Source organism: Pleurodeles waltl, chromosome 8 (genome assembly GCF_031143425.1).
Source record: "Pleurodeles waltl isolate 20211129_DDA chromosome 8, aPleWal1.hap1.20221129, whole genome shotgun sequence".
Lineage (NCBI taxonomy): Eukaryota > Metazoa > Chordata > Amphibia > Caudata > Salamandridae > Pleurodeles > Pleurodeles waltl.
The window spans coordinates 1,328,130,064-1,328,147,380 of NC_090447.1; the positions used below are offsets into that span (position 1 = coordinate 1,328,130,064).

The 17,317-nt window shown below is 42.5% G+C and overlaps 1 protein-coding gene across 2 annotated transcripts in view; it reads left to right on the forward strand.

Annotated features, from left to right (window-relative positions):
- The window catches only part of NPAT (nuclear protein, coactivator of histone transcription), a 310,955-nt gene that overhangs the window by 255,371 nt on the left and 38,267 nt on the right, over positions 1–17,317 (forward strand). For both annotated transcript variants that reach the window (XM_069202322.1, XM_069202323.1), the window contains exon 18: positions 1,840–2,965. In XM_069202322.1, the coding sequence (XP_069058423.1) occupies positions 1,840–2,965 (1,126 nt within the window). The remainder of the gene's footprint in view (positions 1–1,839; positions 2,966–17,317) is intronic.

Below are 17,317 nucleotides of genomic sequence, written 5' to 3' on the forward strand. Positions count from 1 at the left end.
AGACCCTTGGGACATCTTTTGGTGTATAAGGTACTGCACCCTGCAATCTTGAATTTCACTCCTCCGCAATGACTTTCAGGGACCGTGCTGAAAAATGAAGTGCAGCACCATTTTTGTGAAAAGTTTTACGCTGTGCAGTTAGCTTATGAGGGAGGGGAGACTAGAGTTATCTGCTGTTTTGAAAATAAAAATAAGTTCAAGGTCACGCTATATGTAACTTCATGTAGTGATGTAAAGTAAAGCTCTTTCGATCGAGTTTGCACTATATGAAACTCTGCATGTGAAGCACTCAGATACCACAAAGAACAGTGGCATGCCCAAAACAGTGAAGAGGAACTAACAACATACGGCCACACAACGCGACGCAGCGGTGCCAAAGAAAAAAACAGTACACCACACTAAGCTGTACTGCTGGTTGTGCAATCATCTATCTAACAGGGTCAGTTTGCAAGGTGGGACAAATGTGAAGCTTTTACCTACGAAATCAAGGGAATTTTGAAAGGCATGCCAAGGAACGAATGAAAGTGATGGCCCGTTAGATGGGTGTGGTTAAAGCCTACAGATGTAGATTACAAAATGTCGAGAGACAGCACTTCCGCACTGCCTAGGCTCGGCCTAAACAGGGGTCTGCCCCCCATCTCCTCCGTCGGTTGTAGAGACGGGGCTGAGGTCAGCAAAGTGGTAATGAAGTGGCTTAGAGCATAGGATGACTCCTCTGGCTGGAATGGCCTCTCTAATCTTCTTTTGCTTGTGTGATGATTTTTTTTTTTTTATTTTTTTTTTTATAACAAAGCATGTTGTGTTCTGAGAAACAGGCCTGACATAGTAATGTGTCAAAGTTGGCTGTGCACTCTTGTGGTAGCAATACAAGATAGATTATCACGTACAGCCTTGGGCAGAGGTAAATGATGAAATGTTGTGCAAGGAAAGTAATAACAATTTCGCAGAATAACAGCTGATTAGGAAAATAAACCATCCCTGCCAAAAAGAAGCCAATCTAAAAATGAATAAATGAAATTAATAGTTTAACTAGGTAAAAGGGCACAGGACGCATGCCTAAGGTAAAACACGTGTACCCAAGCAAGGCACTAAAGTGAACCCACAGCAATCTTGGTATGGGGATTCTCACTGACTCCCTGGACAGATAATTAATTATTTTGGGCATAATTGTAGAGCACAGTGTTTGTTATTGAAATTGAGATCGTCCAATAGGACATCTGCTTAGTATGTTTTTTTTTTTTTTGTTTTTTTTTGTTTTTTAACACAGTGATAGCATAATTTGATAATCTTTGGAAATCAGGTTGAGGTTTCTGTTGCCTCTAAAATCTAGGTGGCCTAATTTCTAATATGCTAATGGATGATGTTCCATAGCAAGCATCATTATCTGTGGTCACTAGTTATAAAAAAGAAACATGACTTTTATTAGTTTTCCATGATAACACTGCACCCTCACTGACCCACGGGACAGAAAACCTGGCTTTTCGAATAAACACTTGCAGCAAGTGCCTGAATACCCACTCAGGTGGCAAGCCTTGCTATACAAATAAATTGGTTGACTGTATAAATGTAAGGATGCCATAAGGATAGCACAGACCTTATTATCTACTGTTATCACATTCCTTTTTTTCACTGATGTATTTCTACAGCCAACAGCATGCAACGTTCCAGAATAATTGCAATAATTTTATGTCCCACTGAAAGAATTGTATCAGCATGTGAGTTTTTATTTTAGCAGGATAAGCCCTACTCTCATCCAAGTGGCATGTTCAGTTCTCAGTCAAGTAGTTTTCGGGTTGATGCTAAAGTTTACTTTTTTTTTTTTTTTTTTTTTTTTTGCAGATCGGAAACGTCTGACACTGTTCTACCCTCAGAAGAACAAACAAAACCAGAAGATAATGCTCTTCTTGCACCCCCCAGTGCTCCAAATGCTAATACAAAAGTGGGTGGAAGTCACAGACGAGTGTTGTGCTTTGAGGATGGTACTTCTGCTCTTGAGAAGGCAAGTGGCCAAGTGCCAAAACCTCCCACCACACCACAAAACAAAGAACGTTTGGATAGTTTGTTACATTCTCTGCAGGCTGCTGTTGGAGCATCACAGTACATTAAAATCATGCAATCAACTGACAGTAATAAAGTGGAAAGTAACCCTCCTGTGGTTGAAAGCAGCGGTATGCAGTCTGGTGTGACTGGCTCTCGTGTGGCTAGTTCAAGTGTGAAGGATGCAGATACTGGCCAGAGAGTTGCTCAGTCAGGAGCGTCATTAGATTTCCATGGTAACACCTCGGCAAATAAAGAAAATAAATTGAGAGGGAGTAAAGAGCAGCAACAGAAGCATGACTCCCCAAAATTTACAGCCAGCCAAGAGCACAATACATTTTATGACAAAACTGTCCCATTGGTGAAAGAAATGAGTAGAAAAGGAATTTTGCCGAACATTCTTAGAAAAAGTCCACATGATCCACGGAAGGAAGTAGGAAAATCTCACCTAATCAGTCCACTAAGTAAACAGGCTGGGGAAATGTTGCAGGACATTCAGATGCGTAGCCCCGCCCCCATGCAAGTAGATTCTGGGGATTTACCCCTTCCCCGGACTCCTGGGTCTGGGATGGGTATTTTGGACTGTGTAAGGACACCAACATGTAAGAATTCCTCTGAGGAAGTGGGAACACCTAGAGCCTTGTTTCTCCCTGCTACCCCAGAGCTACAAGGCTGCAGCCCAGCTAGTGAGGCAGGTAGTGAGAACAGTGTCAGCATGGCTGCACATACCCTGATGATCCTGTCACGGGCATCTATTGCCAACACTGGCAGTACCACCCCTCTGAAAGACAACACACAGCAAATAAAGTCAAGGAGCACAACTAAGAAAAGAAAACTAGAAGAGACTGAGGAATGTGACAGACAAACAAGACTGAGTAAAAAAGAGACACAGAGCCCACCAACACCACTGAAAAAGAAGAAAATAAAGGTGAGTGGGGGAAATGTTATAACTGAAGGCTATATTGTGGTAAACTCCATGCACTATTGTCCATGTTTAGTTTTTGTCTGCTAGCTAACTCTCTAGTAATCAACTGTAGCGTTGCTTCAGAATTCTAATGAACAACTCTGGCATTAACTTTTGGTATTCAAGACAAAAGTGAGGCACTCTTGAATGTCATGTTATTGGAAGAGGAGCTGTTGATTACTCCAGTATTGGAACTTTCATAGATTCACATGCTTGAATCGTTCCCCGTCGTCGAGATGGGAGTCAACTGTATCTTATAATAGCAATGTAATGTAAAAAGAATAATGCAATAAAGCCCTTAGGCCTCCACTTCCTCAGCATATCTATGTCTGTTAAAAAAAAGAGACCAAAGATCGACTTCAGCCAATCCGGCTGCACCTCCCTTTAGAACACTCCTGTGAAAAGCTCCAGTACCTCAGATTTTCTACTGCATTTTGTGCTAGAGTCTCAACTGAGCTCTCTTCAGTCACACCTTTTCAGAGTCATTTCTGATGGTATTTTTCCACAAATTCTACTTCTAATAGTTCATATCCCCTACACCACACTGTTGTGTATATCTGATTTTTACTTCACAATCATGTTAAGTAAGGAGCAAAAGTCTTTTCAGAGCCTGCAAGTCTTGTAGAAAGAAAAGACTTGTTTTTGAAGATCCACAGAAGAATTGTATATATAGCCTTTACCCAAACCATTCAGCGAGGGACTGCAAGGTATGCTGAACATTTACTAACAAATCTTTCCAAGACAGGGGGCAGACTGCTCATTTGGCTCCAGAAATTAAAATGAAGAAAAGAGCCTGCTTCTGGGTCTGACAGTGAGGAATCGTCTACGTCCTCAAGGTAGGTACACAAAAGGGACAGATAACCTCAATCACTTGCCTTTAGTGAGCAGGCCAAAAAGGCCCCAAAAAAGACCATTCAAAGGTCTTATAAGGGTAGCAGTCCTTTGGGTTCTCACAGAAAATCTTCATCTTAACACAAGGAGAGTAAAGTGTATTCTGCCTCTTCTTCTGAACCCCCTACACCACCTCCAGGTGTTCAACCTTCTTTAAAAAAAACATCGTTGATGAGACCCCTGTTGTAAACACCATCGACGATGAAAGCATCTACGGCTACGTTGACAAACCAATACTGCAGCCACTGTCCCCACAGTGTGCAGTGCTTCAAACTTTCACACAACAACACTGTCCTCAGCGATGCCTTTAGTAAGACAGTTGACTTAAAAAAATAACGTTCACTACACCACCAACAATGGCAGTGACGACGATCCCATCATTGACTGCCACATCTCAACCGCCGACAACCTCTTCGTTGATGAGACCCACTACATCGCAGCAAGTTGCAACAACCCCATCAACGAGTGAAATCCAAGAAACACGGGGAATCCAAGTATTTGACACCATCCCACAACTCTCCTTGTAAAGTGTCACCCTTAATCCCAACACATCTCCTGAAAGGAGACGATGCAGATGAGGAAGGCCTATTTGGTGTCGCCTGTAGCCTGTCTGAGTTACATGTAAAATGCCAGGAAGTAGACGATGACAATGAGTATGGGTTTGAGGGGTATCATCCACAAGCCTTTTATACCCATTGAGAGCAATATTTATACCAGGAAGAGATGGTTTCGGTACCTGGGTCCCTCATATCTGACTTGCAGTTAATGCTTGCAGATTATAGGAAGCGGTTCCCACCCACTGCTACCGCTGCACTGCAATTTCTTATACCATTAAGGTCACCAATACCAACTGCCTTCTATACCTACTCAAACAATGTTGGCTCTATAGGAGATTCCCAGGAATACAACAACCTCAGATGATGATAGGGAGGATGCAAAGTTACCGGTTGTTGCTACGGCATGGGATGATTATCTCATACCCACACCATCATCACCTTCTCCCGTTCTGATGGATTCCCCACCAGAAGACATCAATGGATTCCATAATCTACTGGGGAGAGCTACAAAACAATTTGCACTGCCTATGCAGACAAAGCAGATGGACTGCTTCCTTTGACTTTAAGGAGCCCTTCCAAAGAAGCGAAAGATCCATACCCATAGTTGACTATAAATGGGAAGAGGGCCTCAAAGTAATGAGAAGTCCTGCCACAGTAACTGCTGTCCTACCTCGTCTAGACAAGCAATTCAAAGCATCTGAGGACTAGCCAGCATGTCTGATGGGCCATCCCAGGCCGGTCTCAGTAATTTCTCAGGTGGCCCAACGCAGATCCAAGAACCCCTCGGCGCTCCAATCTCTGCACCCCTCGACAAAGAAGAGTGGAGACTAGATAACATTGGAAAATGTTTTTCTTCAATGTCTTTCCTTAATGTCGGGGCGTCGAATTCCTTGGTCGTTATAGGCATGTACAACGGGCAGTTATGGGTCGACAGCGCACCTTACTTGGACCAGCTGCCAGAAGATGCCAAAGCAGAGGCAAAGACAATATTGCAAAAGGGGGAATTCGCCTCAGTGGAGGTTGAATGTGTGATGGACATTGCTGCAATGGCCTTTCGGCAGCTGGCAGTGGATGCTGTTCATTGAAGACATGGTTGGCTTCAAGCAACTTCATTCAGGCCTGAGGTAAAATACAAGATTCGCAATCTACCTTTTGGTGGGGAAGCCCTTTTTGGAAAACATATTGATGATGACCTGCAGTCTATTAAGACCAACACAGACAAATCCAAATCTCTCGGAACCCTTCAATTTAAGAAACAGCCTTTTTGGGGCGCCAGAAGACGTGGGTTTCCATCCAACAGAGGTTTCTAGCAGTACCCCGCTTAATCCTTTTTCTACTAGTCCTTTTGCCCTCAAAATCTGCAGAGACAGCCTCCACAGGCCGCCTATAGCAGGTCCACACAAAAAACTAGAGCAGGCCAGCAAGGAAAGGACGCAGGCCGTAGGCAGTGACTTCACACGGACACCGGCTACCGATCCTTCTTCCTTTCCAAACACAGGAGGAAGAATGTCCCATTATTATCACTACTGGCAAAAGACATCACTTTGGACCAATGGGTACTAAATCTCATCCATTTTGGCCATACCCTGGAGTTCCTGCACATTCCAGCAGCAAGATCTCCTCTTCCACACACTCACAAGTACCTACATCTCCTCAAAAAGGAAGTTTTGACAGTGCTCAGGAAGGGAGCAATAGAAAAAGTTCCTGTTTCAGGCAAAAAGAAAGGCTTCTACTCCAGTTTCCTTCTCTTCCAAAAGTAATGGAATGATTGGCGTTCGTTTCTGGACCTCGGAGCTGAGCACATCTAAAAAAACAGTCATTCTGTATGGTTACTCTACACAATATCCTCTTGCTTCTAAATCCAGGGGATTATATGTCCACTCTCGATCTCCAGGATGCATACTTTCGGTCCATCCATCCCACAGAAAGTTCATCAGAGTTACGGTAGCCGGAAATCACTTCCAATTCAAAGTTCTCCCATGCGGCCTGAAATCATCCCCCAAGATATTCACCAAATGTTTGACTCCAGTCTCAGCATTCCTGAGAAAACAAAAGCATCCGGTATTCCCATATTTGGACGACTGGCTAATCAAAGCCTGTCCAAGGCACAGGTGCAGATGTCAACATTAGCCTGTATTCAACTATTCAGAGAATTAGGTCTCACAATCAACATCCAGAAGTCAAACTTTCAGTCCTAAAAAAATATCACCTTTTTGGGTGCAGTTCTAGACAGGTCACTCAACAAAGCTGCTCCTACAAAGGAAAGACAGCTAAAACTGATCAACCTGGTGAAATCGGTACAAAGAAAGTCTTTCTGTTCCACCTCTTCAAGTCCCTGCTAGGGATGATGTCGACCTGTATACTTCTCATTCCATTTTGCCATCTCAGAATGCAACCCCTTCAAGAACAACTGGACAGTCAGTGGACACAGTCCACAGGGTCTTTTGACGATTCAATTAGTATTACAAAGTCTATGATCACAGCACTGTCGTGAACCAGAGCTCCCATCTGTCAGTCAGTCTCTCATTCCTCACTCCACCATCTCCGTGGGTAATCACAAGCAACGCCTCCCTGAAATGGTGGGGAGGCTACCTTCAGGGCTTGCAGGTCAGTAACAAGAGAATCACAAAAGCTTCCACATAAATCTTCTTGAGCTCAAAGCTGGTCACCTAGCCCTTCAAGCTTTTCTGCCAATGATAAACAATCCAGTCCTCATATGTATGGACAACACTACAACGATGGACTGTATCAACAAACATGGAGGGACCAGATCTCTGCTCTTATCTCAAGAAACGCAGCATATCTGGAATTGGATCATTCTCCATGGAGTGCATCTACGAGCAGAGCACGTGCCAGTAAAGCAGAATGTGCTAACAGACTTTCAGCAGGTTAACAACTTCCAGCTGCGAATGGGAATGAGATCAGAAGATGCTCAACCTTGTCTTCTCTCAATGTGGCAAGCCGAACCTGGACCTGTTTGTCATTCCCCCCAGAAAGCAAAATGCCAATTTTTTGCAAGTTGAGATCACCATCCAGGTTCATGGGGGTGATGCATTTTTGATGGCATGGTTACTCCTTTCCTCACATTCCCCCACTTCCGAGAGACCTAGCCAAGATCAAGGCCTAACACTGCAAAATACTCCTGATTGCCTCACCAGCATTGGTGTACAGAACTGCTTCTCCTATCAGAGAGTCCCAGCATCCCTCCGCTGAAAACACCATGGCAGCTAACAATGGGCAAGGGTCGAGTACTTCACCCGGATCCAGCATCTCTTCATTTGACAGCCTGGCCTCTGAGCTCAATGAGTTTGCTCACTGAGACATCTCTCCTGGATGTAGAGCTATTCTTGCTAGAGCAGACAGTACAAACAGGACTTACCGTCTTAAATGGAAAAGATTATGCATGTGGTGCAAACAAGCTCAAATACATCCATTCTCATCATCACCTGAACAGGTTTTTCCATACCTGCTCCATTTGGCAAGAACAGGATTGGCTCATGCTTCAGTTAAAGTTCATCTAGCTGCAATATGTGGTTACAGACGTTCACAAGACTTACCGTCTTTGTGTCCTATTAGGATTGTCAGACAGTTCATCAAAGGACTCTTCCGAAATTTCCCACCAGTCATACCACCTCTTCCATCTTAGCAGCTCAACATAGTATTATCCCAGTTGATGAAACATCCATTCGAACCTATACACAGAGTGGAGTTGAAATTCCTTTTATGGAAGGTTATGCTTCTTTACCTCAGCAAGAAGGGTTAGCAAAATCCAAACCTTCACCATACAGGATCCTTTCTTCCAGTTTAAAGAAGACAAGGTAATACTATGAACAAATTCAAAATTCATACCCAAAGTCCCTTCGAACTTTCTCATTAATCAGCCAGTGATCTTAAAATCATTCTTTCCAAATCCTACGACACCAACTGAACAGGCCCATCATTCTTTGGGTATCAAAAGGTATGTCGCACTTTATCTGGAAAAACCAAAGGCTTTAGAAAGTCCAATCAACTATGTATGGCGTTCAGTGCCCCTAGGAAAGGCCAACCACCCTTCAAGCAAGGTATTGCTAAGTGGATATCTAGTGCAATCCATTTCTGCCACCGAGCTGCAGGGAAGCCTCTGCAGAAAACGACATATACTCATTCAACAAGAGCTGTAGCAGTGTATTCAGCGGTATTTGCTGGTGTGCCCATCCAAGACATTTGCAGAGCAGCCACCTGGAAGAACATGCACACTTTTACATAGCATTACTGCATAGATGCAAAGCCCCAAGGTGACGTGGCAGTCGGTGCTAAGACAGCTGTTGCAGTAACGGTGAACTATTATGTTCTGTGTTCTTTCTTTTCCCTCCATCCCAGTGTGTGTTCTGCATATTGCCTTCTAATTCCTTTGAGTGCTCTTTTATAATGTCATATGTTAGTAAAGGGTTATTAATGAATATGTAACATCTAAAGTCCTGTTACACAAACGTATTGATAGATTTTGACAATTATAACATGTATATTCAAAATACAACGTGCTTCACTACTACCTGCTACTCTGATTGAAGACTGTGAATCAATGAAAGTTCCAATACTAGAGTAAGAAAATAAGTTACTGGTAACTGTAGTGGTCCAGTATTAGAATCCTTCATAGATTCACATGCGACCCTCCCTTACCTCCTGCGAAGCTCACCGTTATCCCTGTATTACTTCCTTTCTTTCTCAATGATCCTCCAGCACTTGTGCCTAGGAAAAATCCGAGGGACTGGAGCTTCTCACAGGAGTGTTCTAAAGGGAGGTATTGGCTGAGGTCGATCTTTGGTCTCTTTTTTAAAAAGACCTAGATATGCTACAAAAGTGAAGGCCCAAGGGCCTTCATGGATTATATTTTACATTACATTGCTATTATAAAGTACCGGGGACTCCCATCTCGACGACAAGGAATAATTTAAGCATGTGAATCTTTGAAAGATTGCAGTACTGGAGAACTACAGTTACAGGCAAGTAACTTATTTTCTTTTAAAGCCTTTCTTGAGGAATGAATGAATGAAGTTGTTAATGTTCGAATACTTAAAATCATTACATGTAAACAACAGAACACAGAATTTTGTGCAAGAATTAAAATATGAAATACCATGTAAAAAATGCTATCAGCAATATTTCTTAAAAAGAAATGGCTTTATAAATTACATTAAATTTCTTAAAGGAAATACCATCATGGCCAGCAGCATGTGTGTTATTTCCTATCTTCCTTCCAAATTGCTCTAATTAAAAAGTGAGTAGGGTGAAGAGCAAAGAGGTAGAGCAGAAGGCAATAAATTGCCGGGTCCTCCTTGTGCAGCATGTCTGGCTGCAATGGCCAGACTGTCTTTGCATATGTCCTTTAAGATATTCAGGGTGTCCAGACTTTGAACCCCAAGAGAGGAGAAAAGAAAGAGTACATAGGACGCGCTGTTAATGATAGTGTCACCCTCTTCTGACATTAAGAAGTGCAGTTCTAATAACATCTGTAAATTTTCCCCAACCTTGCTAAGGTCGTTGGAGTATTAATGGAGAAGCGCAGGTCTGAGGTGGCAGTGACAGTTGTTGGAAAGTTTGGGGCAACAACACAACAGTTAGAGCCAACATTCTTTGTGGTAATTGCAAGTATTGCCTCATCCTGACTCTCCCAGGAGGGGTTGAAATCCGTAATAGGTAGGGCAAAGAGCCTCATGAAAATGATTTTCCATGTGTATGGGCTGTGAGGGCTTGGTGAAAGTAGGGCTGAGCTTTCCCCGGCCTGTAGAAGTCATCAAGTAGCTAGAGGATGGAGCTGCAACAGAGACTTTCAGTATTCAGTTCAAATGATATTTTCCTGACCTGCGCATTCACTGCTTTTTTCCAGGCTTTTTTCCAGGCTGAGAATGGTATATCCGGACAGTGTAGGTTGGCGGCCTCTATTTTCAGGCTACTGATTGCCTCTGTAAAATACGCTTGCAATAGGGAATCCTCCTCCGCGTACACTGTTTTAAGTTTTGCTTTAAGTGTGTTCTTGGGGGCCCGCAAAGTCCTGATGTAATATTTTAATAGATCTCCTTGACATTCGAGGTCCAATCCCCCAAGGCCCAGCTCCAGTCTAAGCCTCACTCGTCTGGCTTGCCCGGGTACATAAAAGATTTTTTTTGTATGCCGAAATTTAGATGTTCTCAAGACGTGTTTTCCAGTGCACCAGGGTACGCTAGATGACTGTGATTTAGAGATGGAATCAGTTTTGCTCTCAGGACTATTAGCATTGGTTCCTATGTTGGGCTTTGCATACAACTATTTAGGTGTTTCAGGCTGTGGATGACTCCCATGCCCTTGCATCTAAGGTGCTTAAAATGAGCAGTACGTTTGACCCTTTAGGTGAACCGTACCCCTAGATTAGTGTGCGCTGTCAGAACTCACCACTTCTTGGGAACATTTGAAATGCTTTCACGGTAGTATGAAAGCAAAAGACTTGCAGTGAAAACAAATCAAACATGATGGATTTTACAATTTACATCGTAACATTTCAAAAACGTAACATGTTTGATTTATTTGCACTGCGATTCTTTCTTTTTCGTACTACGGCACAGCTCCATTCTAAAGGCACGCTCCGTTTAGAACTGAGCCATGCAGTAGCATGAAAAAGAAAGCATCACTGTGCAAATAAATCAAACTTGTTAGGTTTTTGTAATATTACGTTGTAAATTGTAAAACCCATCAAGTTTAATGTGTTTCCACTGCGAGTCTTTCTCTTTCTTACTACCGTACAGACAACAAAGCCACATGGTATTATGAAAGAGAAAGACTCACAGTGTAATCAAATCAAACTTCATAGGTTTTACAATTTATATCCTAACATTGCAAAAACCTAACAAGTTTGATTTATTTGCACTGCTATTTTTCTCTTTCATACTACGGCACGACTCCATTCTAAAGACATGTTACAGTTCGAACGCAGCCATACTGTAGTTAGTGTGAAATAGAAAGAATGCATTGCTTAGGACTTCACATATTAAATCGCTCATGATATCTTAAATGGCACCATCAAGGCATCACGCAACAGCTCAGTCATTGCCTCCAGCCAGAGCCTGCATCTAAACTGCATTAGGACTTAAATTCAGTGGCTAAGCTCTGGCAAGGACCTGTACCCAACCCTCCACGAGCGTCAAACCTCTACTGCACACGATCTTCAGCCATGAGTAAAACAGGTTTGACACAGGGCTTAGCCTGCAACCAGGATCTGCACCCATCCGTCCACAATCTTCAAACCCCTATCACGCACCTACGATGGACATACACAATTGAGGTTTTATACAAGGCCTGATGTCATACCAGACCCTCCATCCAACATACTAAAGTGTTTGAGCAGTAGGCTTCCCCTAAGGCCAGGACCAGTGCCAACCCCTCCATGAGTTGATCAGAGGTTCTATTGTTCATTGATGTCCCGTAACCAGCTCTCCACAAGTGATATACCCCTACTGCACCCATCCTTTGGGTTAATAAAAGTGAAGGAAAATGACATCCATCAAAAGTGCCTCTCTAATCAAATATCTAATTGCGTTTGCGTCTTTTGAACGCTTACAGACAAGCTTATAAGAGTCCAGCCATCAATTTAACTTGTAATACTTTTAGTTCAGAAAGCCTGTAGCACAGTTTGAAAATCATTGGTTAATTTTATTAGTAATTTCAATAGTTATTTAAATACAATCAGTCATGTCATCAACAATGTAATTTAACATGTCATGAGTGATGTAATATTATAGTGATGTCATGTTTGTGAGCAGTGTATGATGGGGGTGCAACTTATAGTTAGTTCACTAAGCTGTAACTGGCTTATTTCAGTGTTTTATGTTTTTTTTTTTTTTTAACCTTAGTTACTGTTTTGTTCCAGCACCTAACTAAAGCATAATTTTAATATATATATTTTTCTCTCTCCCTCTCACTTCTTCCTTCTAAATCTAAAAGGAAGACAATGTTTGTTTCTACGTTTCTGCAAAGGCTGAGTGGTTTTGGGATTCCAGACTCTGTTTTTTTAGACATATTGATAAATCCAAGTGTGACTTGCTCATTTTATCAACCACTTGGTACCTTATTAAAAGAAAGACTTTAGGAGCTAGAATCGCACACAAGAATGTACCTTATGAATGATCGCAACCCTTTAATCACTCTCCCGCACATGCTCAACTAACAACTTTTTCTACCTTTCATTGTAGACTGGAATCTGCTTCTCTTGCGGTCAGAATTTCCAAAGCAAAGATACCTTATTCCAGCTATTTTACCCAGCTGGTGGTAGTTCTTTTCTGAAACTTGGACTGCAACAGTTTCAAACAGTTTGTGCTTTTCCACAAGCACTGTAGTTGCTGACCCACAGCCGTCCCATGTGTGGCGATCATTTTTGGGCAAATTGTGCCATCCCTCCCACAGAGTTCAGTCACCATGCCACAACCATCTTTGCCTTGGTACGTAGTTTATTTTATTTTAGTGCAGTTAAGGGACTACTAGGTGTAATAACCCACAAGCCAAAGACCTTATAAGGACCCCAAACCTCATCCTTCTATGAAGATAAGATGAGAGCTAACTTCTCCCTGTAGGGCACAGTGAGGTCCAGTACTTTATCTTCACTTTAGTGGTTTCTTTAAAAAGTCTTGTACTGCTTCTCTGACTGGGGCCTTGTGTCTGGGAGTAAAGATGGATTATCCTTGTTGGTGCACTTCAGTATAGTCCCAACAGACCAGCCAGTCCTACTCTCAGTTCCTTTGTCACAGGCAGTCGAGTTCCATTCTCCCTGTCTACAGGAGGTTTTTTTTAGACTGAGGAGGAGGCTGCAGAGTTAGTCAATGAGGTGGTGCACAGCCAAATGAAGCTGTAAAGGACAAATTCTTCCAGGTGTGCTGTACTATCCCAGAGAGGTGGTACTTGCCAAGGTCACCCTGCTGGGCTGCCATCTTCATTGGTCTGCTGAGCTGTGACACCATTGGTAAACTTGTACTGAAAGATAAACATCCCTGCCTTCTCTCCTTCAGCGGATTCTGAAGGTTACAACAGTATTGTTTAGTCTTCAAACTGTCCCTACAATTACCCTATTATTGCTTGTGATCTGACTCAATCTGATCAGTAATGCCTAATTGTTAGGATCCTAAACTTATTGCGCTCTAATGTACAATGCTTTTGAGGCATTCATGGTCTTGTTTGTCATAAAGAATCTTTTGTGGAATCGCAGGTGCACTGAATATATTACTTTGCCCAAAAGGATTCAGCTGTTTCTGATAGAAACTTCTACTAGCATATTCTTCACATCTGGAATACTCCCACGCACCAGAGTGGATTAGGAAAACTCTTCAGCAATGCCTCTGACCTCTAGTAGGCAGTTCTGTGTGGCTCTACAGTGTCTCTGTAATGCCCCAGAAGAGATGGAGTAGAGGCACATATAGGCGTGCCACTCCTGCACCATGAACTCAGTTTCTGACTCACACACTTCTCCTTCTGCATCATCAGACACAAAGCATTGTGGGTGATACTGTACTGCATTCTATCTTGAGATCTTCGTATGATCTATAGGAGTCGTTTAATCAGAATGGAGAAGGATGGCAGTCAGGAGTCTGCATGTAAGAGTATCCTTAAGAAAGAGAATTACAGGGCTCATTATCTGGTCTTCTAGTCCAATAAGCATGGCTAATCCAATAGGTCTTGCCTTTGGGACCCGTTAGCTCTGCCATTGCCTGTTGTCCATGCTGTACACTGAAAAGGAGGCGAAATAGACTCAGTGATGCTGCTAAGTCATTTTGTCTGTGCATGCTTGATTTATTTACAGAATGAGAAGTAAGCAAAGGAGTGACAAAGCCAACCAGTCATATGCAGTGAGCTAGCTGTAAGCTCATTTGAGTTCCTGGTAATCCCACAAGAGGTCTTCTGTAACCACTCAACTGTTTGCTAGACTCGACCTAAAAGCAATAAGGGGAGGCTATAGGCAGCCAGAGGTGACTGGTAGCAGTGTGCAGACAGGTGTTGAGTAGATTACAAGTAGGCCGTCTGTGTTAAGAGCAGGCAAGACAGTTGGAAGAATGGATGAACTCAACGGATCTCACCAGTTGCTGCCAAGTTAATGATGCACAGAGGCAGAGCACACCAAAAACATTTACAACCAAACGCACAGCTGTGACAGTGAGCCTGGCTAACCTGTCAGAGTGTCAAAGGCGCTATTCAAGATGCCATGAATCCTAGTGCTGTATCCAGAAGTAGCTACCATGCTAAAAGGCGTTGTCTGCTTGATGTTCACATTTACCTGGTAAAGTAGGCTAACAGAGACACACAGCATCATTTTATCTGCAGTCAAATCTGATGAAAAAACCTTCAAAGAGACCAAAGTTAGCGCAGTAAAACACAGCAGCACCTCATTTGCCAAAGCTTTCCTTCCTTCATTTATTAATTGGTGAAAACTAGTGCAACAAGCAGGCAAAGTATTGAGACAAATGCCCAGAGCACACCTTAATATGCTAATTCCTACCTAGGCTATGTTAGAGCACAACATGTTAACCTCTAGGTCTGCCCTTCAGGTTCCCCTGGGAAGACATCATCCCTCATACCTGAGCAGGAGGCCTGTAGTCTACATAATCAGCTTTAGCGAAGAATTCAGCAATCAGCATAAAGTTGTGGTCATCTGGATGGAATCTCCCTCTAACATGTATGGGACAGAGAAGTGTTTTTATAATAACAGCTGATGTTCCAAGAAAGGATCCCTACATTAGAGTGTGTATGTTTCTATGAACACTAGAGACAAAGCGTTACCAGGTTTACCGGCAACCTATCTTACTGCAGCCTTGAGAAAAGCACATAGTGAAAGAAATGTCTTGTTAGAGAACGCAGTGCTGGTCTAGGCAAAGAACCCCTAGATAGAGAGAAATAAAACAGGACCGCAATTGTGGCTATCGTTAAAATAATTAACAAAGCTGAATTAAATATATCTAGGTAAAAGTGCACAGCGGCAGGCCTAGTTTGCTAAAATTACGTGTATGAAGCTATAACTAAAATGGCTACACGTCTCTTAATTGGTTGAAACAAAATGTATCTGAAAAGTAGGCGACCAGCTGCTCTCCTTGAAAGTGGCTAAACATCACTGAAAGACCCCTAAAAGTAAACGTGAAAATATGGAACGATCTGCTGGCCTTAACGCTCTTGATATTCAATGACAAGAATTTTCTGTACCCTTTAATCAGTAACTGAAACAAACTGGTGATGATATCAGTGAAATAAAAATAAATAAAATCCATTGTCAGAAGGCTTATCTCTTCTCTCAGCTAAACAGAGATATCCAGCTAAGGGGCAGAAGACAGTGTGCTGCTTGAAAAATAAAAATGAAGCAAGGTGATGGGCAAGCTGGTGATAACGCAGCATGCTACTACCTTTTGACAGAGACAAAACAAACAAAGAGGTGGCCACAGTAAAACAGAAAATGGTTCCCTTTGGCCACACTGCTGCTGAAGTGCTCTACTTAATGACATCCTGCTGCCCTTAAGCAATTTCCAAAGAGGCCCTCGACTATCCTCGCTGAATTATTTTGTTTAATTAATAAGCCTCTGAGTCCGCTGTGCCTTTTTTAGGTTTTGCTTGCCTGGTGCGTGCAAAAAATCCTAAAAGGGGCTTGAAACCCACCCATTACTTAACTTTACTTACTATTCGTTGGAATCATCGTTGCTCTAATTTTCATGTTTCTAATTGGGCAGTACATCATCTGTCCTTCCACTGGCTACGCAATTCGGAAGATACTTTAAAAAAAAAAATCTTATCTAGCACTCCATACAAGTGCATCTGCAGGCTGTCTCCTCCCCTCATCAGCCCTCTTTTCACATCTTTCCTAGCTCCCTCCCTTTCCCGCTGTTGTGTCCTTGTTATTGCTTCCTTCATCATTGCTTGTTTAAAAGTCACCAAGAGTTATATACGCTTAGGAAGGTCCTAGACTGGGAATTGAGCTTTATTTTACGTTGCTGAAACCGTTTGAGTCCTTTGAGGCGTGAGCACAGTTCGGATCCTCAGCAATGCAATAAGTCAGTTTGTTCACAGCAGCCCCCTTCTAGCCCCTGGGACATTGGTCTTAAACCATAGCTCCCAGATTTTACAGACATTTGGAAACACCCCGACAAACCCCACCCTCTTGGCCCCACAGCAACCTTTAAACAAGGCACATTCCAAGTCCGTTTATGTCACCTTCCCCGGGTTGTCAGAGACTTAAATCCTGATAATAATATCAGTATCTGTAATTCTGAACCAGGTCTGGATTTTCTTCCACTCCAAGGCAAAATGTGTTTTTCAGCAGATCTGACCGCTTACAATAAATGTGGATCAGTCGAGGCTGTGATACTGTACTTTAATAGTATGCTCCATAATGTCAGGCGATGTTATGAGATATTTGTAAAGCATCAGGTATGGCAACGTTTTACTAATTTGGCATTGATCAGGTTATAGCAGTCTTTAGGTTTCACCTGCACAATGCTGTGCTTGCATATTTTATTGTATTCAAAACAAGCGTTGGCAAACCCGATAGGTTTTGCCAATGTGTTTTTACAGGTTTGACAGCAGTTGATCTGCTGTGCAACATGGCTTAAAGTAAGGGACGAAGCATTATGCATTATGCGCTAAAAGAAAAAGCTCTTTGACGTGGCCAGCATGGACAGTGTCATAGTACTTTGTTTCCTCTTTTACTTTAATCCATGTTGTACAGTTGTGCAGCATGTAACAAAATACATTGACAGACCCAATAGATTTTGCATAGGTGAAACATTTTGGCTTTGCTTATGCTTGTTTTAACATACCGCTTTAGCATTTATTACTATTGATATAAAAGAGATGACAAAGCTGATTACTGTACACTGCAAGGATTTAACAA